General features: G+C 54.3%; 1 protein-coding gene across 3 annotated transcripts in view; it reads right to left on the bottom strand.

Moving 5' to 3' along the window:
- The window catches only part of KSR1 (kinase suppressor of ras 1), a 148,262-nt gene that overhangs the window by 10,207 nt on the left and 110,844 nt on the right, over positions 1-27,211 (bottom strand). For 2 of the 3 annotated variants that reach the window (XM_059150550.1, XM_059150551.1), the window contains exons 6-18: positions 25,254-25,314; positions 21,717-21,800; positions 20,074-20,135; positions 19,868-19,974; positions 16,643-16,811; positions 14,677-14,718; positions 12,376-12,430; positions 11,534-11,582; positions 10,380-10,759; positions 8,321-8,417; positions 5,388-5,521; positions 4,598-4,729; positions 3,436-3,571 (exon numbers count right to left, since the gene is read on the bottom strand). In XM_059150550.1, coding sequence (XP_059006533.1) covers positions 3,436-3,571; positions 4,598-4,729; positions 5,388-5,521; positions 8,321-8,417; positions 10,380-10,759; positions 11,534-11,582; positions 12,376-12,430; positions 14,677-14,718; positions 16,643-16,811; positions 19,868-19,974; positions 20,074-20,135; positions 21,717-21,800; positions 25,254-25,314 — 1,508 coding nt within the window. Of the gene's footprint in view, positions 1-3,435; positions 3,572-4,597; positions 4,730-5,387; positions 5,522-8,320; positions 8,418-10,379; positions 10,760-11,533; positions 11,583-12,375; positions 12,431-14,676; positions 14,719-16,642; positions 16,812-19,867; positions 19,975-20,073; positions 20,136-21,716; positions 21,801-25,253; positions 25,474-27,211 lie in introns of those variants that run through there. The other variant, XM_059150549.1, reaches the window with a different exon arrangement.

The raw sequence follows: 27,211 nt of genomic DNA, 5'->3' as shown, positions 1-27,211 counted from the left end.
TCGCATTTTACTAGAAAGCAAACAATGATATGGGGAGACCTGCGATACACGAAATTCTAGTACTGAGCCAAGGATGAACAAAGAGAAATGGAAGGATGACAGCACTACAGCAGGCCTAAAATTCCATTATCCAGATCACGAGAAACCAATGGGCCCTAAGAAGAATGGAACAAGTTCCATTCCATAAGCAGTACGTAGGAGCCGCAAAACCTCAGGAATACGGCAAAGGTGGTGCTTGTGACCATTCTCAGCAAGAAAAAAAGAAGACAATCAGAAACTACAGGAAAAACCAAAAACTGCACAAGAAAACCATGGTCCACGTGTGAAGCCAACAAAATTGTGGTGAGCCTTTGAGTAACTGACAGAAAGAGAGAGAGAGACGCACAAAGAGGAAAGCTGCTTAATCAGCAGCTCATGGCAACTAGAATCTATTACAATGGTGCACCCGTATTTCTTTTCTTTTTACTTTTGGCCTCCATCTGCTGACATAGCATAGACGATTCAATGATACTGACACAGAATCAGTCTTAATAAAAGGATAGAGGGAAAGCTGACGGGAGGCTGAGCAGAGAAGGGGCAGAGGAACAGGGAATGGAAAGCTGCTAGAACAAGCATTGGTCTTTTGGAGCTTGACCTGAGGTGGGGGACTGCTGGTTTTCATTAAGAAGCGTTCTGGGCGCCTGGGTGGCTCAGTGGGTTGAGCCTCTGCCTTTAGCTCGGGTCATGATCCCAGGGTCCTGGGATCGAGCCCCGCATCGGGCTCTCTGCTCTGCGGAGGGCCTGCTTCCTCCTCTCTCTCTCTGCCTGCCTCTCTGCCTACTTGTGATCTCTGTCAAATGAATAAATAAAATCTTAAAAAAAAAAAAAAAAAAAGAAGTGTTCTGGCCTTTTGACGTCAGCCTAGGTGCACTACTCACTGTGGCTGCCATGGCCAGAAACTTAGTGGTGAACTTACAGCACTGGCTGGAGGGGCAGAGAAAGGTGCTCCGCAGAGGGCACTCCCTGCTTCTGATTATGATTCAAAAATCACTTTTTATTGCCCCTGACTTATGACCCCCTCTACCCACCAATGGTAATGTGTTTAAAAAAACAAAGAACAAAAAAACCCAGAAAACAAACAAACAAACAAACAAAAAAACCCAAAAAACCAAACAAGAAAGTCAACTTTCATGAACCAGGAGCTGACTGCTGGACCATTTTCTCTTTTCCCCACTTCCCTGCTCCCTAATCTATTCTTAAGGGGCTTCAAAAGACCCGCAACCCCACACTGTAAGAAATCCTTCCAGAACGAAACATGAAAGATAAAATTAATTATGATCTTAGCCCCAACCCAGGCCAATTAAATCCTTCTCTCTGGTTGAGGCCCTGGGGTCCTGATATTTTCAAAAGCTCCCAGGTGATGCTGACTTGTGGTCAGTGTTGCACTCTGACTCACTTGCCTCTGATGGGCTCTATGCCTTCCCCATTCTGAAGACCGCACCCACCACTCTGTGCGCCAAGACTGCAAGTGCGCAGAGAGAGAATGGAGATTGCTACCAGGAAAGCAACTCGCTATTTTTTTCTTTCACATAAAACAAACATACAGGCACATTCTGGTTTATACAAAGGTGTCCTTCATGACTTTATTTTAACAGGTAAAAACTGGAAATAACCTAAATGTCCAACAACAGAGAAGTAGCCATATTAGGGTGTACGCCAGGGCAGACAGGTGTAAAAAGAAGACTCTGTTCGTGATTTGAGTTAATAAGCACATCAAAACACCACGAGGAAAAAAGGTCATGATTTAAAAAACTGAGCTACATGTTATGATCCTGATTTTGTCAGATACTTATTTTAAAAAATTAAGGCGCTCCTGGGCGGCTCAGCCAGTTAAGCATCTGGCTCTTGATTTCGGCTCTGGTTGTGATCTAGGGGTCCTGGGATTGAGCTCCGTGTTGGGCTCTGCACTGAGTGGGGAATCTGTTTGGGATTCTCTCTCCCTCTGAATCCCCACCCCACACCTCCAACCCCTTGCCCCATTCACAGTCTCTTCTCTCAAATAAAAATCTTAAAAAAAAAAAAAAAAAAAGACGGGGTACACCTGGGTGGCTCAGTGAGTTAAGCCTCTGCCTTCGGGGATTAAGCCCCGCATTGGGCTCTCTGCTCAGCAGGGAACCTGCTTCCCCCCTCTCTCTGCCTACTTGTAATCTCTCTCTCTTTGTCAAATACATAAACAAAATTCTTTGAAAAAAAGAAAAAGAAGAAGATTAGAAGGTACCAGCTGCTTAAGTTGCAGTCTGAATGACTCAGTAGCCAGGAGCCTGAACCTCTCCTACCTCTAGTCCCCAGGGGTCCGGGGCTATGCCAGGGAAAGGTGGGTCTGCCCGGGAAGGAGTCCAAGAGCGTCGGGGAGGCTCTCATGACGCACCTGCCCTGCTCAACAGCCCAGAAGAGGGGCTATCAAGTGGCCAAAGAGCCTGGTGTTGGTGCTACAGATTAGCCTTTTGGTGTCCCTATTGGAGGAGCACACATGTACAGAGAGTCTGCTCTTCAACCAGACGGCAGCTTCCCCCTTGGAATAAAGCACCCCGGGCACCATGTCCTAAACGAGCGTTCCAAAGATGCCCTAACAGCTAGCCACCAGTCAAAGGAGGAAAATATGAAGATCTGGTCAGGTCCTGAAGGAAAATCAGGAGGCTTTCTCCCTGGGCCTGTCTCCACTTGCAGACGGCGACTCTGCCAGCACCGTCCCTGGCGTCAGCCCAGTTAGAGCTCAATTGGACCCGCACTGGGGATCCCTCCAGGCAGGAACCCCCAGTGCTAGGCCCCCCAGATACCTCCTGGAGTGTGTTCACATCCGGGCTAGCACCCACTTCCGCCTGATTACCATGGGGATGCTGCCTGTACCGGAAACATCCAGCCCTGGCTTCCTTACACCACTGTGTCGGGGCGGGACACTTAAAAACCGCCATGCAGAGAAACCACCGGCCGTGTCCAGAAGCAGGAGGTCCGCACCTGTGTTATGATCTGGCTTTTTGACAAATACGCTGCGGAAACTTCGACTGGTTCTTGGGTGTTTGAGAAGAACATTCGGGGCGAGATTCATGTGATGCCACAGGAAACCCCTGTCTGTGTTCTGTGCAGGGAGGATTTGATCATCTTCCTCCATGTAAGGAACATACAGGGCTCTACTATCTTTTCCAACTCAGGAGTCAATTAAAACCAGGACCAGTCCTTTTTTTTTTCCTTTTTTTAAGACAATGGTTTTTCTAAAGAAACACAGTTGGGTAATAAAGGGCACAGGTGTTTTGGCGGGCAAGCAAAGAGGCCCGCTTAGGACACTTCTGCCTCCATGCCCCATTTCTCAGGTGAGTGAATGCAGAAGGGCGCACCTGTCGTGTGCCCCACCCCCCGCCCCAGCCCTTCCTCCCTTTCTGAGAACAGGTGGCTACTCACAGTGACTTCCTTCCCCAGGCTGACGGAGGCCAGGACACGCTTCATACCCTCTCCACTTCCAATCTGCCAGATCAAGGCCTCTGCCGCTTGGTTCTTAAAGGGCCAGTCTCTTGCTTGCAGTTCATACCAAACAGTCCTGCGGGGACCGCCCGGGCAGCGTGAGCGACTGAACCGCCCAGCCCAGCTCCCGCACCCAGGACCTCCTGCTGCCACAGTGCCAGGAACCCAGCCAGCGCACCCAGGATCCTCCTCCCGCTTTCCCCACCCACCACGCTTCCAGAAATACTGCGATGGCAGCCTGGTGGCCTTCCCGTGGCCCAAAGGCCTTGCGGTGGGAAGTGTGAGGCTGGATAGGAACAGAGTTCCTGATACAGAGATCTTCAGCAGGGCTCATGCCTACATCCCAGGTCAGGACAGGAAGAGACTACCTCCCACAGGAAGGTGCCCTGAAATTCCAGAGTGAGGCTCTCACCCAGCCTCCCCGAGCTGCCTTGCCTTTCTTGACTCATCTTGGCCTTCTCCCTCAACCACCCACGATCCAAGGCAGGGGCCACTAGCCACGTGGGACTACTGAGCAATGGACAGGTTGAGAGTGAACCTGAGGGGTGCTTCAGGGGTAACATACTCATTAAATTCCTAGAAAACTGTGTGGGAGTAAAATAACTGCTTAATCTTTTGTTTTGATGACATGTGGCAATGACATTTTGGATCTAGAGTTAGATGCATGATTACAACGGATTTCATCCGTTTGTCTTTTTTTAGAGTAGCTGGGAGCAACTTTAAATTCTGTATCTGGCTCACATTGTATTCCTATTCTGTTTTTCTTTTGGTCACCTTTGTGGGGCACTAGAACCCCCTGGTTCTCCCAGAGGGACAGTGTTGAGCTCTGGTCAGCATCCTCACGGGGCACTGGGTGAGACTGACGCCCAGAAATCACCTTAGTCTTCCCGAAGCAACCTCATAGGAGGCACCGTAATTCTCTGCATTTTACAGCAGAGGAAGAGGTCAAGGATGTGGTCCCTTAGCCAACAAGCGGCAGAACCAGACTCAGCACATCACCGCCCCTGCCTCCTTACCGCTCCCTTGCAAGCCAGCAGGGCCCCTTCTTTTGGCCACACTTGGCCTCAGAGCCCCAGGATGGGGAAATCAGGGGCCTCCTCACCCAAAGGCATAGACGTCGGCAGCTTTGGAGAATGGCAGTTGGTCCTCATCCTTCCCGGGGGTCATCTCGCGCACAATCTCCGGGGCCAGGTAGCATAGCCAGTCATGGGACAGCTTCAGCTGGTTCTCACGCCTGGAGGCCAAGAAGCCAGGGCAAGGGCATGGGGCCTTTCAGCCAGCAGCGAAGAGGCTGCACCACCCAATGCACATCCCAGAAAACAGTTCACTGATCTGCATCTGCAGAGGCACCTAGAGAAGGGTGATAACCAGCTTCTTCCAGGAAAGCCGGCCAGTAACCAGTATCAGCAGGGAGCAGATTCTCCGTCCAGGAGACAATCAGTCTGCCTGTGTATCTTACAACCTGGCCCAGGGCTCAGTCTCTAGCCAGACTGCCACCCTCCTTCCCGGAGGTCCCCCAGATTCTTGGAGAGAGCCTTTCTCCCCAAACACCACCCTTCAAGATTTGGGGGACATAAAACCTGATGCTCTTCCTCATCGTGTCTCCCTCCCTGGGGTCGTGAACCCTGGGGACACAGCCTCCTATGGGCGTCAGCCTGAGAATGAACTACTAAGTACAAGGGACCCAAACGTCACCCAAGCCTGATTCTGGACCAGAACTACAGAACAGGACCGCAGTAGAACTTAGCCTTTCCTGCAGGGAGGGCTGCCCCTCTCACCAACAGACAGCAAGAACTGCATGTCGAGGCCTGGCTGGTACAGCCCAGGTCCTCCCTGTCCTGTACCGACACCCAAAGTCAACTCACCGGCCCTCACACCCAAAGTCAACTCACCGGCCCTCTCGGACCACGCCCGAGATCCCAAACAGCCCAAAGTCTGTGATGACCACTTTGCCGTTGTCATAGAAGACGTTCTTGGATTTGAGATCTTTGTGCACGATGCCCTTGGCGTGGAGATAGCCCATACCCTGGGAGACAGAGAGCTTCAGGTCAGCGGGGCAGGACCCAGGCTGGGCCGGCAGCTGGAGGCCCTTCCCAAGTCAGCTCAAGCCATCTTCAGAACCCTACACGGCAGAATGGTCTCCATGGTACCGATGAGGAAACCAAGCCTCAGAGAGGGGAAGTCACTGGCCCCAGGCCACACAGCAGTTAAGGAGCATGGATGAGGTTTGGACCCAGGCCGGCCCACGTCACCATGGTGTCAAACAGATACCGTATACTTGGCTCAGGTGTGAAGTGTAGAGAGGGTGATGGGTGGGGAGCTGGGGGGGATGGCCAGGAAGTGTATAAAGAGTGATGATAACCGCCCCCCTCGCCCCGTGTTAGGTCATATGGGAATCGAGTGATGTACAGGGTCTCTATCAGGCTTTGTACAACATGCCTCCCCCTCAGGCTAGGCAAGGGCTCAGGGTGGGGAGCAGAGAGGAACTCCCACAAAGGGAGCCCCTGAATACAGGTGGTCCCAGTAACTGTGCTGGGGAAGAGGGAGACCTTGACTACCACCCGTGTCCCCATGTTCCGTCTCGGCTCAGGTTCTAGGTCACCATGTAGACTTGGACGCTGCACTTCTGAACCTGTTTCCTCATCTACCTAGGGAAAGGACAGGGCTGGGGGACTTGTAACCACCGCTCGATCTGGAGGTGAACACCAGCCAGGTGTATGGGATACAGGTGACCTAACACAGGCACCATCTCACCCAAAGTCCAGCTGTCATCTGACATGAAACCCAAGACTCTCATGTACCCTGATGCCCTTGGGATTGGGGGCGAGAGGCTACTGCAGGAACGGCCATCCCCACCCGCTCAGAAAGAGGCCCATGTAAGGCCACCTCCCAGCCTCCTGACCTCCCACACTGAGGTCACTTCCCACATTACGAAGAGTCCTTTGGTGGCTTTCAAACTCTCTCGGGGTGAGAAGTAAAACAGTAAACAAGAAACCACATTTAAGAAATAGAAAGAATGAACCGTGAGGCAGAATCAGACAGAAATCAGCTGAGGCCAGAGCTCGGTTCGAGGGAGTCTGAAGAGTGTTGGAGATGAATTAACACAAGGCACACGATGGCGACGGAGTGGGGTCCGCTGTCCCCATGCAGTGGAAGCAGAGAGTTCTAGGAGAGAGTGACTTTCTCCTTGCCAATATTCCATCCTGAACGTAAGAAGGTCGTTCCTAGAATATCTACCATTTCCCAAACCAAACCAAGGCACAAGCCTTCCTCAGTGGCCTAAGACCAGCCCCGCCCCCCAAACATGGGCTGAACAGGGACCAGCTGTATGATGGAGGACAAGTTGCTGTCCCCCTCTGAGCCTTGTTTGGAAGGGAGCTGCCTCAAAAAGCCAGCTTCAACAGACAAGACGTCAAATGCCCAGGTGTGGAGCACGGACTCCCTGCCCTTCCCACAATTTCCCAGTGTTCCCAGAGTGGCCCCCAAATCACAAGCCCAGCGCAAGTTCAGGACCCTGCTATTGTATTTTGAACCTCAAAACCACAGATGAGTACAAAAGGAAGTGGCTTAGAAGGTTCCAACGGAAGGGGACAGGCAACCACTTTTCAGCAAGAGGAAAACCAAACAAGCCAACGAGCCAGCTTCAGGCTCTGCATCTCTAAAGTCTCTGAGTAGCTTTTCTTATCTGCCCCTAGAATCTTCCAGAGAGCTCATCCATCCGACCTCAGCAAAAGATACAGACTCCCCAGTGTTCTGACCGTAAAGATAGAAGACAGTTTAGGAGAGGAGGACAGGGGAGACGGAGGGGAGCAGGGCCTAGCAAGTTTGAGGGAACAAGTGTGACACCCAGCAGCTCCCTCCAACTCCTCTGAAATGTGACTTACTGCACATGAAGGCGTAAATGTGCTATTTTAATTCTGAGGCTTTAAAAGTTTAATTTTTTAAATTCAGCCACATGGTTACGTGTCACGTGGAAATCTTGGTTTGCTCATGAAGGTCACTATGACTTTGGGATTTCTTTGGTAAAGACACACACAGGCGCATGCGTGCACCAGAAAGAGAGAGGGAGAAAAAGGAAAGGACACACACACACACACACACACACACATGCCAGGAAGAGAGAGGGAGAAAAAGGCAAGGCAGGGGTGGAGGCAGGGGACAGGGAGTTGCGGGGAGCTGGTCAGAGCAAGCTTTTCAACAGAAAGCAAGCAAGGAGGAACTCTGACCCAGCAGTAGTCTGGCTTTTATCTAGGCCGGCTTGGTGCTAAAGCCAGCACTTACAAAGAAGCTTTTCTTTCATTTGGGTTTTATTACTTTTAAAAAAAGATGAAAGAAAGAAAAAAGGCTGCCTGAGGGCCAGTCCTCATGCAGCTTGGATCTGGACACTTGAAGGCAGAAAGCCGGAGCCCACCCTTAATCCAGTTCTGGCAGATTCTTCCTGTGTGCCAGGGCCTGGGGTCATTGTGCTCTCAGCAGATGACCCTATTCTCCTCTTGTGCCAATCCAATGGGGGAGGTTACACTGGAATTCCCATCTTATGGGGGGTCGGAAGCCAAGGCTCAGGGAGGCTAAATGACTTGACCAAAGTCACATAACTGGAGGGACCAGGATTTGAACTTAGGCCACGTGTCTTTAAACCCTACTGTGTTCCTCCCTGACCAATCCACCCATCATCACAGACTGGGCATCCAGCTCCTGGCTTTAAGTGGGTGAGACATGGACCGAGGGAAGGCGCTGGGGTCCCACCCTTAAGGCAGCCCAGCTCAGAGTAGAGACAGAGCAGGGGGTGGCCAGGAACCCTGGAGCCAGCTGGATAGTCCTTTACCTTGATGATCTCCTGAGCAATCTGTCTGGTCTTGTTGATGTCCAGAGACGTCTTGGGGTCCCTCACAAATGAGTGCAACGTCCGCCCTTTGCAGAAGCTGTCAAGAGTGGTGGGGTCAGGCTGAGGGGTGGGGCCGGTGCAGCCGAACCCCAGCCTTTGGGGAGCCTGAGAGGAGCCGTGGAGAGAGCTGTGTCCCCAGCCACCAGAGGGCTCTCTCTGTCCCCTCGCCCGTGGGCACTGGAATCCTCATTCTCCACCAAGCCCCTGACACCCATTCCTTCTTGGGCCTGGCCCGAGTGTGCAAAATCACACACACACACACACACACACACACACACGTACCCTGTTCCCTGTGGCTCTGGGCCTGTGCACCCCAGAACGGGAAACCCAGCTCAGCAAGGCTGCTGGCAACCCAGAGCAACCCAGCCTTGGAGGATTTGAGGCAGAAACATGTCCCTCACACTCAGGGAAGAACCTGGTCTTTTAGGACTATAAGCAGGCAACACTGGGGGCTCTCCTTAATGATTCTCATGATCATTTTTACTGTTCTCTGATCACAGAGATTTCATTACAGTAAAGCCCTTGTAGGAGGGGGGGTGGGTGGCATCATGGGGGTCAGAGTGATTCCTGGACAATGGGTTCAAGTTTTCGGGCCACTCCTTGCACGGACTCCTAAAGCCCGGGGTGGGCAAGGACCCAGAGAGAACGCATGGCTCACTCCTCTGCTCCCAGAAGAAGTTCATGAAGGCATCTCATGAAGGGGCTAGTTTTAGGCAACCTCTCCTAAGAGACAGGATCCTTGGGGCCTCAGAAACTTTGAGAACCGGCTGAGGGGGTCTGGGATATTGGCTGATGGTCTGCACTCGAATCCCCTCAGCATATCCTAAAATATGAATTTTGGAGGCAATGAACGTTTTGCTATTTATTCCCTTTAAGCAGACTCAGGTTCTCACAGCCCCAGGTGGGTGAAGAGAGAACGGATGGATGCATGGACGGACAGAGCTGGGGGCTAGGACCCTGGGTGCTGCCGAGATGATGTAAGCTAAAGCATCACGTTGATGTGCTTTGGGCTGGCATTCTGTCCCCTGGGTTACATGGGCGGTACCACCCTGCTCAGGAATCCTAGTGGGTCTGCTTTATGTCTCTGATAAACAGGCAAATGGGAAATTAATTTTTACTTAGTAAATATAGTCTGTTTGAGAGGAGAAAAAAAGGTTCTTACAAACCATAGGGTCCAGCCACTGCAAATGTCGTCAGAGTATTAATGAGGGGGTTCTTGGCAGATAGATTCAAGTGATTTCTACTGTCTTCTTGAAACATCCATGTATATTCCAAAATACCTTCACTAACCTCTTACTTCTGTTCCTGACTGTAAAAGTAAACACCCAGCAACAACTTTTTGAAGGCCACAGGCCAAAATGTTTCAGCCTCACACTCTGGGTGCTGGGGGGGGGGGATGAACAGTCACGCACCCAAGTTGCAGGGTCGGGGAGGGAGGATGGGTGGGCACTTTCTGCAGTAAAACAGACAGCTTAGGTCAGAACATCACATATGTATACTCTCGCCTAGCATGTGCCCTCCTAGAAGGTCACGGACACGGGGAACCAAATACATTCATTACGGCAAAGCGCCCAGCCCAAGGAGACGGGCTAAATAAACTAGGGGTGACCAGGGATCAGCCAGAGAGAGAACCCAGACCCAGGCCACTCTCAGTGATTCATGCTAGTAGCCTGAAATCAGCCATAGGGAGGGTATTTACACCACAGGAATGGAGAGATACCAAAAGTAGGGCTGAAACCATGCTGGTTCCACAGTTACGAGAACACTGCTGGGGTCGCCGATGTGCCAGGAACGCTGGGTGAGCGGTAAAGACCGAGACCGAGACTGGCCTCAGACCGGCACTCAGCCTGGGAAAAGCAGCTGCGAGCCCAGGAGACCCCTGCTATTCTTAGAAAGGAATGGTTTAAAAAATGGGAGTATACACAAACCCTTTTAGTTTAACAACAGGCATGATAATGGGGCTGACAATGCCGCTGGTGGGGGGGGGGGGCTCGGTTACCTGGTGATGATGGCCAGGTGGGGCGGGTTCATGCAGGCTCCCATGAAGAGCACAACGTTCTCGTGCCGCGTCTGCCGGTAGTTCATCACCTCCTTCTTGAACAGCTTCAGGTGGTCCTGGTTGTGGCCGTCCATCTCCAGCAGGCGGATGGCCACCTCGCCGTGCCAGCGGCCGCGGTGTACCCGGCCCCAGCGGCCCTGCCCGATGGGCTCGCCCAGCTCCACCTGCTCAAAGGGGATGTCCCACTCCTGCAGGTACACGCTGGTCTGGCTGGCCTTGCGAGAGATCGGGCCCCGCCAGGGCCGGCGGGAGCTGGGCAAGTCGTCCACCTCATCCTCGTCATCCTCTGCCTCTGACTTGCCGGCCTCTGGCTCCTCAGCCTAGAAGGAGGGGGAAGGCTTAGAGATGGGTGGCGGACCTGGGCTCGGACGACTCCACCCTACACAGGGGCCCAGGAGAGACTCATGGGGGCTGGAGGCCTGGGGTCTCGTCGCAGTTCTGCACTGGCCTGCTGTGGACAGTGGCCCGGTCACTTGGCACCACAGGGTGTTGATGTCGTCACTCACAAAATATGGTGTCTGGCTCAGGTGGGCCCTGAGGCCCTTCTTTCTGAGAGGGCTCCAAGGCCTACGGAGGACACCATCTAATTGCTACATTAACATTAACATTAACAACCCCCAGCACAGACGAATTTAACCCATTTATCCCTTCTGGGCATTCCTTTGTTTAAACCGAGTGTCTGACTGTCCCCCAGGCAGGAGTAAGTCAGTCAGTCTAAGCCATGCTGCGTGGCTGGGTTAAGACAGCGGTTCTTGGGCCCGGCTAAGCTTTGGGGGCTCTGACATCATACAGATGCCTGGCCGCACCCCAGACAGATGGAACCAGAGCCTCCCACGCTAGGCCCCGGGCCTCAGGCTAGGGTTAGGAACCCTGAGACCTGAGAGCTTACTTTAGCTTCAAAGATTAAAAAAAAAAAAAAAGAAGAAGAAGAAGCCTGTTTCATTGTTCCTCATCATTCTTCCCCACTATGCACATGCCTCAGTGGGTTCCTGAGGTAGTGGCACCCAACGGACTCCCTACACCCCTGGGAGTGCTGAGACAAGGCGGAGAGGAGAGAAGGCAAGGTCTCCGGGCTGCATGTCACCCTCACTCACCTCCGCTTCGTGATCCTCCAACACGTCTGCTTTGGGCTGGTTGTCAAGCCTAAGAGTCAAACAGTTCGTCAGGGAGGCCCTGAGGGCAGGCCACTCTGCTCTCGGCCGGGCAGGGGACTCCCGTGGGAGGTCTGACCGAGGGCTCCTGGGCCCGCGTCCTTACTGTGACCCACCTGCCTGTGGGAAAGGCAGTCTGGATGCCGCAGAAACAGGCAGGAGGCCAAAGACCAAACCCCGTTTCCCTTCTTTGGCCTCCGCCTTCTTCAGACTAACCTGAGGGTGGTGGGGACTGAGGGGAGGGCAGGAACCACCAAGGCCCTTTCAAATCTGATGCCTGGTGCACGGGGTTCTAAACACACACACACACACGAGATCTGAACTTCGCCTTGAGAACCGGCTGTCACCTCCTAGCTGTGTGACTTCATATCATTTCTTAACTTCGATACCTGCCTTCACCAGACAGGACTGCGTGAGGAGATGGGAGTCAAGGGCTCAGCAGAGCCGGACATTGGGATTGGGGCTCCCTAAACAGGAGCTATTTGTGGTAGGCATCTCTAACTCTGAGTGGCCTTCGCCCACCTCTCCTGGGTCATGAGACTGCCCCAGATTCGAAAATAGCCCTCCCCACACGGACTGCATACGCTGGAGGCTAATAAAACCCTGTGGCCGAGTTCACTGGTTCAGGGAGTGAATAAGCCCACGGAGAACCCCGGCCAGCCGGCTCAGCATCCAGAACAGGCAGTCAGACACGCAAAGGCAGGGTGGGAGATGGCCAGAGGTGTGGGTCTAGCTTTAACAAATCCCCACAGAAGAGAAAGAGGACACAGCATTGCGAGGCCTACCGGGTGCTGTCCGCCGCATCAGGGGATGGGACTGCCTGTGGAAACGCCGAAATGTCTGGAGGAAACAAAAAGCCAATGCAAGGCCTGAGACCCCATTCCCCCGCCCCTTCCCCAGAAGGACACAGCGCAGGCGAAGCTGGCCCACCCAGAGGAGTGGCTCCTCCCCGAGCGGCCAGCCCCTCGTGAGGCCACATCCGTGCTCTCCAGGCCATTGCCACTCCTCAAATGGGACACGGAGGCCACCTTCAGAGCACTTGGTTTTGCCCACAGGACTCGGTGCTGGGAAGGGACTCCAAGTAAGTGAAGAGACTGAGATTCTCCAGTGAACCCCATCCCCCTGTGGCCAAACTGACCCCTAGGAGCCAGTGGTAAGACCAAACTCGGTATTATAAACCGGACGTGGGGGGTCTGCTTAGAGGGGGCAGCTGGTTGCAAGGGCCCTTGAGAGCAGCGTAGCCCAGGGCCGGGCTCGCAGGGGAGCTCAGTAGTGACACCTGGTGCCTGGCTCAGAAACTGGCACTGCTGGTGGGAGCCAGAAGCCACGCCCCCTTGGCTTCTGGGTTTGGGTGGCTGGTGGATCAGCTCTCAGGGCAGAGGAAGAAATGCACGGTCCACACCTCCCGGGGCCCAAAAATTGGGCAGGTGGGTCTGACCCCAAGCCGCAGGCTTTCCTAGTTTTAGCACTGAAAGGCCCACATCCGGGGAACACCAAACAGAAGGGGAACCAAACCCCTCCCTCCCTCCTCTTTTGTAGGTGCTAGGGGCTCAAGCTATCAGCGGCCTCTCCCTGCCTTCTAGGACAAAGACACCCCTAACTCAGCCACCAACCCCCCACCTCAAGCTCTAAGGCTTTATCTAAGGGCACCCCTGAAGATCATTGGATCTCAACATCTTGGGACCTCACAAGACTTGGAGAATCTGATAGAAGCTATGGGCTTTTTATCTAGAAAATGTACACACACACTTTTCCTGTGGAGATCCTGGGCCCTGCAGCCTCTGCCAAGACCCCGGCCCCATCCCCAGATACCACTTCATTGTGTCCACAGACACTGGGGGGCATCCTGACCTTTCTACCTATCCAACACAGCTCAAATACTTCTTCAGAAGAGAAGCACATGCACGGGGGTGGCAGTGGGGAGAACCAACAAGTCTCTGAGGCCTTGTGTGCTTTTCCTTAAACATTAGGAGCGTATTTTGTGTTCTGCTCCAAAATATGTCCATGTTTAACGGAGTTAAATTCCCTCTCCTCCCCCTTGACATATCTTCAGAGGAAGATGGACCCTCCTGGAAGGAAAGCCATGTTTTTTGAGGACTCCCCTGTATGCTGTCCTAGAGCTAGTAACCAGAGAGGCTCTTAGAGGGGCACCAAAACAAAAATGGGTATGACACCAAAGAGGCAGCTCAGAGAGCCTCCTTGGAGCCCCAGGCCCCTGACCCTGCCAGCCTGGCCACATGCCTGGCCAAAGCCATTCAGATAGTCCTATAAGAGCTCCAAATCACTCCCCTAACAGAGCTGCGTTGGGGAACAGAAAATCCTGAACTGACCTAAATACTGTGACTTCAAGACAGGTCTGTTTAACCCAGGAGAAAAACAATTAGCTACAGTCTTTGTCTAAACACACCGAGACTTCATTTGGCTAAATTAAGAATTAAGGTTGCTGATTAAGTACACAAACGCTTGTCATCCTCAGCTGGAGAAATAAGTACTAACCACATAAACTCCTTGGGGGCAGGAATACAGCCAAATGCAAAGGCAGTGCACATAGTGGATGTGCCAAACAATTTTTGTGGAAGAGAATCAATGAGATTGAAAGTTAAAGCTGCATTTCATCTCATTGCCAGCAGATGGCGCCAAGCAGCAACGCTCAGGAAAGTGAGACCTGCAGACTATTCTAAACTGGCTTCCCCTTCTATGATAGCTTCCTTGTCAGGATGTAAGGGGAAACACCCTAACAGATGCCCGTAAGGCATCGGCAGAAAGATCTCTCTCTTCACGCTGCAAACTGGATTTCTGCCACCTCCCCAGCTGTGTGACCCCGGGTAAGTTGCCTGTAGTCTCCGGGCAAGAGGTTGAACAGGACGGATGTCATGGTCCCTCCCAGTAGATCACTACCCCTGTGAAGGGCCCACTCTCAAGGTGACCCATCCTGCTCCCTTTCCCAGCTGTCATATACAGTCAGCTCTCAAATAGGTGTATGTGAGACTCTGGCACTTAGAGGTGCCCTGGGAGAGGGTACCCAGGTGGGCAGGACAGAGGGCTCACGGCATGGGGCAGTTAGTGGGACCATGCAGAGGACTCACCTGGAAAGATAAACTGCTGTCTATGATGAATGAAGTAGGCAGCTTTAAACAGAAGAGGAGGTGAGTCACACACACAGAACAGCAAATGCAGGGGCTTGGCGAGGGAGGCTGGTTATAGGGTAGGGCTGAGCAGGGTGATCCATGCAGGAAGGAATGGAGCTGGAAGGAAGCAGGTGCAGGCGGAGCCCCCAGGAGGGAAGGGGCTGGCCCTGGAGGACTTGCCCATTCCCTTCACCTCCCAGGCTCATTTCTCTGTGAAGTGTGCGTGAGCCCAGGAGGGCGAGACACAAAGGTGAGGAAATAGTGCTTGTGAAAGCTGGCCAGGCCGTGTGCAGAGAAGCGGCCCCCCTTTGGCCCCACATTCACCTCCAGAGGCGCTGAGCCTTCAGCGACCCGACCTCACCATCCAAAACAGAACAAAAACCACCTCTCTTCAGGGGGACCAAAGGGGACGTGCTGGGGAGTCTGGATTCGGACACAGTTGTCACAGGGTAAAACCAGGGTTACAGCCTTTCCCCAGGTTTATTCTTCATGATAAACAGAAATGCTCCCCCATGGTACAGGGTAGGTGCACAGTAGGCATCATTCCTTCCCCAGGTTCACCAGGCTGGGCCCCAGGCACAGTCATGACCAGCAAGATCACAGATCCTGGCCAGAGTGAGGGCTCTGGGCACAGGACAATGAGGGCCCAGCCCACGATGTCAGAGAAAGCGGAGAGGCTCTGGCTGACATCACAAAATGGACCATTTCTGGGGCTGCTGTTTTTCAAACAAGGCCTTCCTTTTAGAAAAGCCCAAATGAGAAGTTCGGCAAAAGACCCAGTTTCAGAAATTAGTGACAGAGCAGAATGCCAAGAGGGAGGTTACTCCAATGGGCTCCAGCTCTGTTGTGGGAAGGGGAAGGGTGTGCAGGAGAGCCCCAGCCAGGTGCACATGAAGGCGAAGGAACAGGTGCAAGAAAAGATTCCTACAAAATCTCAGTCTCCCAGCATCCCCGAAAAAAATCCCTGGAACCCTGGTAAAACGGGTCCAGAGAGGCTGCCTGGCCTCCTGCTAGCCACATATGGCCCCAGCTGAGGGTTGCCCGGCACAGGAAAAGCTGTGGCTCTGTCCTCTGAGGCCTGGAGCCCCAAGGCCTGACCTGTCCGGGCCCAGAGTAAACCGGAGGGTCCCAGTGGCTGTGCCTATCTCCTGGCCACCAACTGAAATACGTGGAGGGCTGAGACCAGCTACAAGGAGCTTCCAGGGAAGTCAAGGCCTGGTCTCATCCTGAAATAGGCAAGGGGGCCTTGTTCTGCACTTTGGAGAGGTGGGACACCCCCGGCCTGGCTGAGAGACAGGGGACCCTGGTCCTACAGAGCATACTGAGACTCTGTGTCCTCATCTGCCCAGTGGGAATAACCTAACCCCAACTTCACGAGGTCTCCTGTTTTATGGGAACAAAAGCTCCCCTTTAAGCAGCTTATTCAGATCAACTGAGCAGGTAAGCAACTGAGCAGGTAAGCAGCCGAGCCCCAGAGTCCCTCTCCCAGGCCTTGAGGGCCTGCCCCAGCTCCCTGTGCTACTGGCCATGCTTCCCAAATGCTCAGAAGCTCTGAGTGAATGATGCCCTGACAAGCCACCCCATACGCAGGATGGCAACACGGGGATTGTGTCAAGAATCAAGGCTTTATGTCAGACAGAGTTGGCTTTGATCCTGGATCTATCCATTCCATGTTATACAGCTCAGAACAAGGCACTCCCCTTGAACCTCAGTGCCCCCATCTGTAAAATGGGTGTGATAATGTCGTCTACTGCAGAGCTCTCATCAGGTATAAACACGGTACTGTATTTGGGCTTGGCACAGCACTTGGCCACCAGCAAAGGCTCTTACTGGCCGCAGGGTTTCACCTTGAGCCTGCTGGAGTGTGCTGAGAAGGGGCATCCCACCCTATCCTGAAGGCACACAGAAGACCTGGGGGTGGTACCTGGGAAGTTGAACCTGCTGTCCCGTTGGCCCGGAGAGGGGTTGGGGGGCGTGGTGGCACTGGATGGATTGGATGATGTTGGGAATGGCGCCGGCGAGGAGGGCGTGGAGGACGTGGTGGAGGACGGGTTGCTGCTGGAGTCCAGGTGGTTCATGGCTGGGGGGTGCTCCTGTGGGCCCAGAGACGCCAGAAGTGGGCAGGGACCGTCACAGCCCTGCCCAGCCTGCCCCTTCCATACCCCAGTGCTTAGACCCCTCCCCTCGCTGCTTGAAAATGGGGAAGTCTGCCCCGGGGCATGCTGACCATTTTATCGTCTAATATTCAAGGGGAGGATGGACAGAAAGGCCCTCACCTCAGTGCCCATCCCCTAAGGACTCCTGCTCAGCTTTCTTTAGCTCAAACATACTTTCCTCCCAGAAGCCCTTCTCAAGCCCAGCAGTGACCATGCTCTTCCTCCTTCTCCCCCTACAGCTAGCACTTTTCCTCAGGGCACTTGAACCTCAGTTGGTCAAGTGCAGTTAGCTTGGGCAGTTTTCTGAAGAACGTCCCCCACCTCCAACTGTGTGTCCTGCAAGGGCAGGGACCACACGTGCTCATCACACCCATGCCTGGCTCTCGGCTGAGCACACAGCAGGGTTTTTTAACGAATTCAGGCTCCGACAAGTGTTTAGTGTGTGGTATACAGTGGTATCTAATAAATGTTCCCTCCACTCTTGCGCAGACCTACCGGCTAGGACTGCCCAGGGGTTAGAGCCCTGAGAGAGGGCTATGGGGTGGGGGGGACTCTGTGTTAGGTGAGCCTCTGGCCCTGAACCATTTCCCAGGCCCAAACTCCCATTCCTCAGGGCAGGGCTGGACTTCCTTGGTCAAGAAAGTTGGGGCCAGGGGCACCTGGCTGGCTTAGCAGAGCATGTGACTCCTGATCTTAGGGTTGGGAGTTCAAGCCCCACACTGGGTATAGAGATTACTTAAAAATAAAATCTTTAAAACAAAAAGTTGGGCCCAAATTAGGTTAAATGCTGAGTTCTATGGGCTTCTTTTCTGCAGGCCCTAAAGGCTCTGAACCTTTAGGAGGGGACCCTGGAACCCACCAAAGCTACACAGTGGGCCTCAGGGTCCAGGGATAGCCCCTGCCACTTGGGGCCACAGGCCGGTGAGTAGGGAGCTGGGTCCCCTGAGCCCTTCCTCTCCCTGCTCACCCTGCAGTGACCCCGCATCCCACCCCTGCTCCTGGGGCTCAGGCCAGCCTGGGCAGGGGGAGTAGCTACGAGGCAGGTTGAATCCTCCCTCCTCCACTCAGCAGCCATGTGAATTGGTTCAAATCAGCCTACCTTTCTGAGCCACAGTGGTTCTGGATAAAATGGGAGTATTGGCAGCTGCCTCACGCTCTATGCTCAATACCATGTCTAAGACCAACACGTCCTCGCTGCCCACTATGTGCTGGGCTCCAACACAGACACCAGGGACCAGGCAGGACCAGGCAGGAGCGAGAGAGTGAGGCCGCACCCTCCAGAGCCGCCCCCCACTGGGGAGACAGGCCCTCAGCATCATGCAGCCGGGCTTCCAGAAACACCGGGAACGGCGTGGTGCAGCCAGAGACCCTGGTCCTCAACCTACCTCCTGGCAAGGCCCCCCGGAGGAGTGAGCATGTGAATGCTGAGAAGGGTATTTTAGGCAGAGGGAATGGTAGGCACCAAGGCCCTGAGGTAGGAGTGGGCAGAGGCGCTATGAGCAAGGGCAGCTAGAGAAGATGACTTGAGATGACTGGGCCACCCTTGAGATGACTGGGCCAAACGTGTAGCCCTCGGCGCGGAGCCTGGAAACTGGTGAGAACTCCATGACTGTTCGCTCGTGCTGTGAGCATGACCGTAAATCAGGGTGAGGGAAGAACAACCGCTAGTCAGTGCCCTCGGGGAGGTAAGAGAAGGCACCATCCAGAACTATGTCTGGTCAGGGCTGGCCACGTGAGTGTAGGACGGGCCTCCTGGAGGAGGAGGAGGGGTCCCGAGTAGGTTCTGAAGAACTGATGGGGGCTGAGCAAGAGGGTGCGTGGCGGGGGGGGGCGGATGGTGAAAATGGGGGTACATCTGTGGTTGCCGGATAGAACACAACGCTGGCTGGGTCGGAGTGGGGGATGGGGGTGCCCCTAGCATCCCTGCCGAGGAAGTGTGTCTCTATCTGTGACAGGCTGGACAACACTGCTGGTCCCGACAAGCAAGTTCAAGAATGTCCCTTCGTTAGCCCTCCGACACCCTGTCAACAAAGCCTGATTATCCCCACTTTACACACCAGGGAGCCGAAGCTCAGAGAGGTGAAGGAACTCACCCAAGGTCCCAGAGGCAAGAAAGGGGACTAGTTGGGATGGGAGCTCAGCTGTGGTCCTACACCTCTCCACCCACCTTTCTTCCTGGTGGGAATGCCACCATCAGGGCAATGCAATGACAGGTGGAGAGAGGCTGAGAGAGGACACGGGCAGGCCCATAAGCGCAGACAGCTCTGGAAGGCCTCCCCTGTCGGGCAGTAAGACATGCAGCAGCCCTCCAGGTTGCACTTTCTGGGTCCCTGGTGTAAATGAGCTGGGCCACTTGCCTCTCTCTTCTCCCTGTCCCAACCTCTACCCCGCCTGGCCCACACCACAGAGAAGCCAGCAGTGTGCCCCTCCGTAGTGAGGCAAGGGTGTGCTAAGCCCTGGTCTGGGGCTGGGGGGAGGCCACTGGCTGCGTGGAGGCTGCGATCCGAGGCCACCACAAGCACAGGCACCCTGCACACCTGTGCCTGGGGGCTGCAACAGGCCTCTTAGACTCTCCTTTCAAAAATCTGTGCGGTGGCAGAGGACCCCTGCTCTGGGCCCGCCTTTCACTCACGGGGGACCCCTGTGAGTTCTTGCTTAGGTCCTCACCTAAAACGAAGCTAACAGCAATATGTGATTTTTAGAACTATAGTGAGGATCAAAAGGATCAATGGGAAAAGTTCCCGACTCAGAGTAAGTGCTCAGGAAACATCCGGCTGCACTGGGGAAGGAGGCCACAGGCACGTCAACTATGGTTTGAACAAAATGTAATGTCTACAAAAATGACAGGACCCCCAAAGGGCCACCCTCTCTGGCCTGGGGTTGCACGTCCCACTTCTCCGCTGACTGCCGCATTGCAGGAGGAGCCCCAGGGCAGGGGTGGCGGGGGCTTCTCCCAGCATAAGCAGCAGATGGGCAGGCGGCCGCCTGTGTACCTTCTTTGTCAGTGCTTTGGGGAGGGTTCCGAAGTGGGGCTCAGCTGCTCTGTCCACCGGGTTGTTGATGTCCGAGGGGACAGATTCCGTCCTCCGAAGCCTAGGTTCTGTTTCCAAAGGAAAAGGGGGACCCCATCAGCAGGGAGCAGATCAAACTATAGAGAGGTCCCCCCGGCCCCAGAGGGCAGAGAAGAACGAACACTCACGTGGGAGGAAGGATATTCTACAGGCAGGGGCTTCCTTTGTACACTTGTTATGACACTTCAATCTGGAAAAGAAGGCAGCTGGGTCAGTGCACCGAGGGCCACTGGGGTCTCCCGAGGCACACAGGAGGAGGCTCCAGGCACCACCCGCAGCTCCGGGTAGCACTCACTCGAGACTGCCTCCATCTCCACGCATTCCTCAACAAACATTAGCCCCAAAGTCTGGAATATTCCACACCGATCGTCCTAGCAGCTGCCCTCTGTTGAGCGGGACATGTTTCCGTGGCTGTCTGCCTAACTTCACAGCAAAGCAGTTTTAATTGTACCCGTTTTATCTCGCCGGGGGGGGTCACACGTCTATTTCTCTTCTCTAAAGAAAAGGACACCCTCCACTCACATTCCGAAAACTGAAGACAAAACCCTGAACTTACAAGAAAGATGAATCAGAAGGAGAGTGTCTACGACCGAGGAATCCCAGGGGTACAAGGAGTGGCCCTGCCTGCTGTATTCCAACACGGGACACATGGTCTGAGGGTCAGCACGAGCCCAAATGGAAAGACCTGGGCCCTCCGTTTGGTCCTATCTTCTGCACCCTGTCTTGGGGCCCTTGACAATCAAATGGGTTGACACGGGGGCCTTACAACTCTCATACCACGATCATCGGAGAGCATGGGGCTCAGGGGTCATTCTATGCTCTCCATGTGAAATGCATTGCTCGAAAGGGCGCGGGAGGTTCCCCAATTTAAATACCAGGAGCCACAACAGATCTAGACTGGAGGAAAGCTCTGGCATCTCCCTGGTGGTCAGGGGAACTGCCAGGAAAACACAATTTATCCAAAAACACACAGAAGACTGTCACCTCTGGTCTGATGGGAGCCTAAAAGCTTTTCCTACACACAGTAGCTCAGAATCTGGCAGCCTCATAGAGAAAGGACCTGGAATCAATCCCACCCCCCATTGTGAAAATGAGGCCCAGGAAAGAGTAAGCAGATTGCCCCACGTCACAAAACAATGGAGGGGCAGTGATCTGGGAGCAGAAACTCCAGGTCCACCCTCTGTGAGCAACAGAGGATGCTCTGCCCCCACATTGTTCCCTTCCTCGTCCTTCTGCCCCACCAGAAAGCACCATGGCACAAAACAAGAAAGCTGCATTTGTAGAGAAGCAACATTCTCCCTGAACTCTCCTCTTCTGTGAACACCAAGAGCCATCTCTATTCTCACCTCCGCCTGGCCCTTCTCCCCATCTCTGTGCTAACATATGAGGCTGAACTTCAGAACTCTGTATAGTTTCCAGAACGGTCCTCCCATTCCTCTTGGACTCCGTACAAGGCACAACACCTAGAATGCTCTTTCTTCCTGGGTCTCCTTGGTAAACTTCTACTCATCCCTCAAAGCCCACCTCTAACTTCCTCTTCTTCAGGGAGTGCCTCACTCGATGATGCTTCCTTCATCTCCCTAGAGAGGGCTGTGTAGACCATGGCATGCCAAATGGGATTGTAAATAGTAGCCTCAAGAACTCTCAAAGGGGTTCCCATGAACTCTGACTTAACCTAAGGCCAAGGTGAATCACAGAGTAGGATTCCTACTAAACTACACATTTGGTATTCACTCGCCTCTCCCGTCCCTTCCACCCCTCCATGCGTCACCTGCAGTGCTTGCATTTCACTCCAAACATCATGCTCTTCTGGCACACGTGGCAGACCTGGGACAGCCAAGATTTGGTGGAGAACCTGTGGGAGGTGGACACAGGAAAACGCTCACGTGGCTGGGAGACCAGAGCCTGAACAGGGGAGGGCCCCTGGGAAACCGGGTAACTAGGTCCCATCCCAGAGCCACTGGTGCCCTCTCCCAGGGCAGGGGAGGGACACCCAGGCCCAGTGCATACCCCCGGGGATTCCGAGTTCCCAGCCACAATGTCATCCTTGCCAAAATCCCCAAGTCAGTGTGGTCATGGATGCCAGCCCTCTGGCAGCCGCCATCGAGATTACAAGTGCGCATACCGAGTGATTCCAACGGACACTCGGGGCACGCGGGGGAGGTTCCAGGCACCACCCGCAGCTCCGGGCAGCACTCACGCGCAACTGCCTCGATCTCCATGCATTCCTCAACAAACATTAGCCCCAAAGTCTGGAATATTCCACACCGATCATCCTAGCAGCTACCGTCTGTGGAGCGGGACATATTTCCGTGGCTGTCTGCCTAACTTCACAGCAAAGCAGTTTTAATTGTACCCGCGGGTGGCAAAGGAGGTACAGACACGGTTACCCCCTGCCGCGTGTCTGCAGCGGCAAAAGACTGCGAGCAGCCCATGGTATTGAGATGTGCCGGCGGCGGACGATGCCCAGTACCGTTCAACTACACCCCTGGACACCGTGCGGCCAGATAATAAAATAAGCAAGCTCATTCTGTGCAAATACGGGACAATCTCCACGTTACATTATCAGGGGGGAAAGTACGACAAGACTCCTTTTATATGAAGTTCAAATACAGGAAAAATTAACCAATGAGGACAGAAGTGAACAGGATCCCCTGGGAAGTAGTGCTATGCTCCCAGGGGGCCCGAAGATCAACTTTTTGGAGGGCTGGAATGTTCTGGAGCTTCCTCTGGGTGGAACACATGGGTGTATCCACATGTGAAAATGCACTTGTGCCCTCAGCTCTAAGTAACGATGCCTCCATCTTTACAAGAAAAGAAGCAAAGGATAGAACAGTGTGTATACTACATCCCCGTATTTGCTTGGATAGAAATAACTCAAGAAACTGCCAAGACCTGCCTACAGGGGGACGCAGAGGGCTGGGGCAGCAGCCAGAAGGGACCACACAGACACCCTCTATACCTCCTGAATTCTGAACATCTTTCAATCCAAACTAAATCAAAATTTTTTAAAAATTTAAAAAAAAAAAACCACAAAAGATAGATTGGAAGGAAGGACAGGGGTTGAGTGGGTGGTGTCCAGCAGAGAGAGTCTAAGGCAGTCCACAGGGTGGGGAGGCCAAAGGGCAGAAAGAACTCCCATTTTTTGGAAGGAACAGATCTTTGAAAGCAGAATCTATCATAGTAACAACAGAACAAATAGCAACAGTGTTTGGGGGAGGGTTTGTAATGTGTCCATCAGCATGAGCTCACTTGATGCTTACAAGCCCCAGAGAGTTAGGCAGGTCTGAGATTCCTAGTCCACAGGCAAGGGAACCAGAAAGGTTAGGTGATTTTCCTGAGGTCACACAGCTAGGATGCTGCATAGGGGGTCCGGACCCCGGATCCCTGAACTTAGAGCCGCACAGCTTCTTGCGGAGACCACTGGGGCAAAGCACAGGGAAAGAGCATGGGCTTTGGGGTCAGACCACTCCGCTGTGAACCTGACCAGCTCCTCCTGGCTGTGGGATGCCTCAGAGCCTCTACAAACAAGGCCCACACGCTCCCCTCACAGAGACCTGGGGAGCTCATGTATGCGAATGTGTAGTGTACACGAGCGCTGTCTCTACCCACCCGGCACCTATGTCTCCAGCGTGCCTTGCAAGGAGCCCTAATCCTGTCTCTCTGGGATCCACAGCACTCTCTGGGCTTTCATCTCCTCGTGCAAAGGGTGGGGATAAGGGGAGCAGTGCTGAGATGTCTGACACAAACCCCCCTTGGAAATCTTGAAAACAGGGCAAAACAGAAGTCAGATCTGGGCCTGAGAAGGGCCAGCCAGGGTGTGGGGTGTGGAATAAAAGCATTCCCAGACCAGGGAAGGACCATGATTAGACTAAAACGCTAGGCCTTCCTGTTGAGAGAGAGAGAGAGAAGCCTGGAACCTGGGTTTAAAAAACCCAGCAGGTGTAGCCTAGGACCTGGGTGGGGCAAGGCAGGGCAGCCTGGCAACACTGGACAAGAGGGGTGCTGCTACCCTGCTTGGGGGCAGCCTCTGGACCTCGCTGCCGCAGGGGAAGGGAGCAGTGGTCTGGGGAGCGCATGGAGAGCGGCCACGGCCCCCCAGCCTCTGTGAAACCAGATGCACCCGAGACCGAACAAACAGTGGCCGGCCCATCCTGGTGTCCCTCACACACTGGATCTGGGGCTGGAGTCTGTGCTCACACACCAACATGCCCCAGGGCCCGAGCAGCACCTGAAGCTCGGCTGCGCCGCACTCCTTTTCATCCTCAGCACTGGACTGCGAGGAAGTCTCATTTGCAGAGGGGAAAATAGAGTCTCCGAGACTAGGATTCCTGTCTGCAGCCGGGCAAACCCAGGCTTCCCGTCCTGTGCCTAGCAGCCCTCTTGTGCCCTAGGACGATCCCACTGGGGGTGCTGCATACGGAGGGAAGCCCCTGGACCTTCCTGTGAAGGGCCGGTCTCCACAGTGGTGTCACAGCCTCTCTTTCAGGAGACTCCAGGGGATGGGGATCAGCCCTGACCAGGCTGCCAAAGGGCCTGGGTGCTGGCCAGAGGACTCAACCACGGTCTTCCCAGCAACATGACCTCAGGCAAATTCCTCAAGTCCTCGGAGCCCCAGCTGGGTCTCCACCTCTGGGCAAGAATTCCAGGCCAGCCTCCCAGGCTCCCTGCAGCTGCAGCTCACCGCTCAGGGGGAGACCAAAGGTCCCGGCAAGTCAAGTCGCAAAGCTCCAGACCATGGTGCCCTGTTGTGTTCCCTATGGCCTCTAGCAGGGACGGTAGGGACACAGGCGTCCTGAGGCGCCGTTCTGTGGACTGTCTAGCGTGACAGACCTGCTGTTTGTGGTTCATACCAGTCTCACAGGTATGGGCCCAGCCTTGGGGTTGGTCCATGTCATGGGCCCACGTCAGCCTATGTCAACACGCACCAGCCACCAGAGTCCCCAGAAGCTGCTGGAAATACAGACTGCCAAGCTGAGAACTTTAGGGATGGGCCATCAGAGTCATGGGCCCAGGTGGTCTCCCGCGGGACCTGCAGGAAGCTCCTAGCTCCTTTTCCCTTAGACTTCCATGGTGTTTCTCCGAGGGAGGGGCAGGGAGGGTCCAGCAAGCCCACACAGCCACTGGTGATAGGCGGCGGCTCCAGGTGGCTGCAGGGCTGTGTTCACAGAGGTGATGGACAGACCGGAGACAAAGAGCTCTGAGAACAGGGATCAGGACAGACGCCCCCCCCACAATGAAGATCAACCCCTCAGTGGACCCCCGGCCCATGCAGGTCCCCTTCCCATCCCAGCCTCGATGGACCTACCTGTGAGTCACCGACAGCCCGATATCCCTTCGTACCATCTGTGGGGATCCGTGGGGGAGATCTGCAGGGAAAGAGGCCAGGTCGGGCAGGCTGAGGAGGCCTGTGTCTGTGGCCTTCTAGGTCCCAGATCACAGGCTATGCGGGGGACAGGACCTACTGATCAGTAGATAAAGGTGTCCCTGAACAAGGACAGGCCAGGTGGACCAACGGGGCGGCCCAGTTACCCTCATGCCTTGCCCTGCTTCTCCTGGTAACGGCACTGTCTGGTCTCTGTACATGGTATGGAGACCATCCCCGTGTGGCTTCCAGCTGCCGGGGGAGGCAGCCTTGAGAGGCAGGAGGCAAAGCAATGGTGAGGACAGAAGTCCCCACCAATGTCCACCTCCTGTACTCCCGCACGGATGCATGCACAGGTCACAGGTTTGCAAGGGGTTAATGTGGGTCTCTTGTTTAGTGTTTCAGAAATCTCTGGCCCTTGGCAGCAGAGGGTTTGAGGCTGGTTAGCCCATCCCATACGTTTACAGCTGCAAGCACCTTGAGAACTTTGCTCTGAGCACCTCCAGTGCCAGGTCTCACCAGGCAGAGAACAAGGTCAAGGTAAAGCTTTCCCACACCCCTACCTGGGCCTGTCCCACTGGCTTCTGGAGGGGTCGCACTCACGCCATGAGCTTTGGGGTAAGCATCCTGTCTGTCTTCCTGGAGGGCACCCTAGGCTCTCCCTGCCCTAATCCTGGGTCCCCATAAAAACAGCACCCTCCGGGGTGCCTGGATGGCTCAGTGGGTTAAGCCTCTGCCTTCAGCTTGGGTTGTGATCTTGGGGTCCTGGGATCGAGCCCCGCATCGGCTCTCTGCTCGGCAGTGAGCCTGCTTCCCCGTCTCTGCCTGATGTTCTGCCTACTTGTGATCTCTCTCCTGAATAAATAAATAAAATCTTTGAAAAAAAGACAAAACAGCACCCTCAGTGTTCAGGCCTTACAGGTCAGGAAGGGGAAGAGTGGTTGGGGGCAACCCCTCCATCTAGCAACAGCCCCCATGTCCCACCGCCTCCTGCCCTGGCCTCCCCACCCTCCTCCATCCTGCTTCTGCCCTGACTCAGTACTGCCTAGCTCCCCCTGGAGGAGGAGGGGTTCTCAACTGAGTTCTGATGGGCTTCAGGGGTTCTGAGAAATCCTCTGGATTGCTAAGTTTCATGGGCTTTTCCCTGGAAGGAAGGTTTAAACTTTTATCCAGTTATTGAAAGGAACCATAACCCAGAAAAATCAGGAACTTGGTGCCTGAGGATCTGTGGCTGTCTCGGCTCCTCGGAGTCAGCAACAACCCTGTCCCCCACTCTGCACCTGTCCCCATATGCTGGCCGGGCATACACTCAGAGCTCATTAAGTGCTGGGTCCCTTAATGCCAAGGACCCTATACCTGAGCACATAGAGAAGGGCCAGCTGGAGGTGCTGACTCCTTCTCCCCCACCAAGGGAGTCTGAGCAGGACCAAAGTGCCCCCTGCTACTCGGTGAGGATTCAGAAACCCACCAGCACACCACCCTAGCTCTCTCTGGCACATCTGACAGATGTGCAGAGCTCTGGACTCCTATCCTGTCCCCACCGCCCCCCACCCGCCACCAACAGCTCCGTCACTGCGCTTAGCCAGCTCAGGATAGGGCAAAAATAAATGGCTCTTTCACTCAGGCCCAAACCAGACGTCTCTGTATTTACACAGAGACGATCCAAAGCAGACCCCAGAGCCATGGTCTTTGCCCTCTGGTCTGACTCAAGAGAGAGAAGGCCCACAGTGCAGCCCAGTGCAAGACCTGCGTCCAGCCTGGAGGTGGACGGGTGGAGAAAGGCAGCCCCCCATCTCTTGGAGCCTCGTGTAGAGTCAAGCCACATTCCTGTCTCTAGGTTGCCTCTCCCCTGAGACGAGGGGTCCCAAGACATCAGCTAATATACACCTACACCAGACCGA

Source organism: Mustela lutreola, chromosome 15 (genome assembly GCF_030435805.1).
Source record: "Mustela lutreola isolate mMusLut2 chromosome 15, mMusLut2.pri, whole genome shotgun sequence".
Taxonomy (NCBI): domain Eukaryota; kingdom Metazoa; phylum Chordata; class Mammalia; order Carnivora; family Mustelidae; genus Mustela; species Mustela lutreola.
Note: the sequence above shows the minus strand (reverse complement) of the source record. Positions and strands in the feature narration are given on the sequence as shown.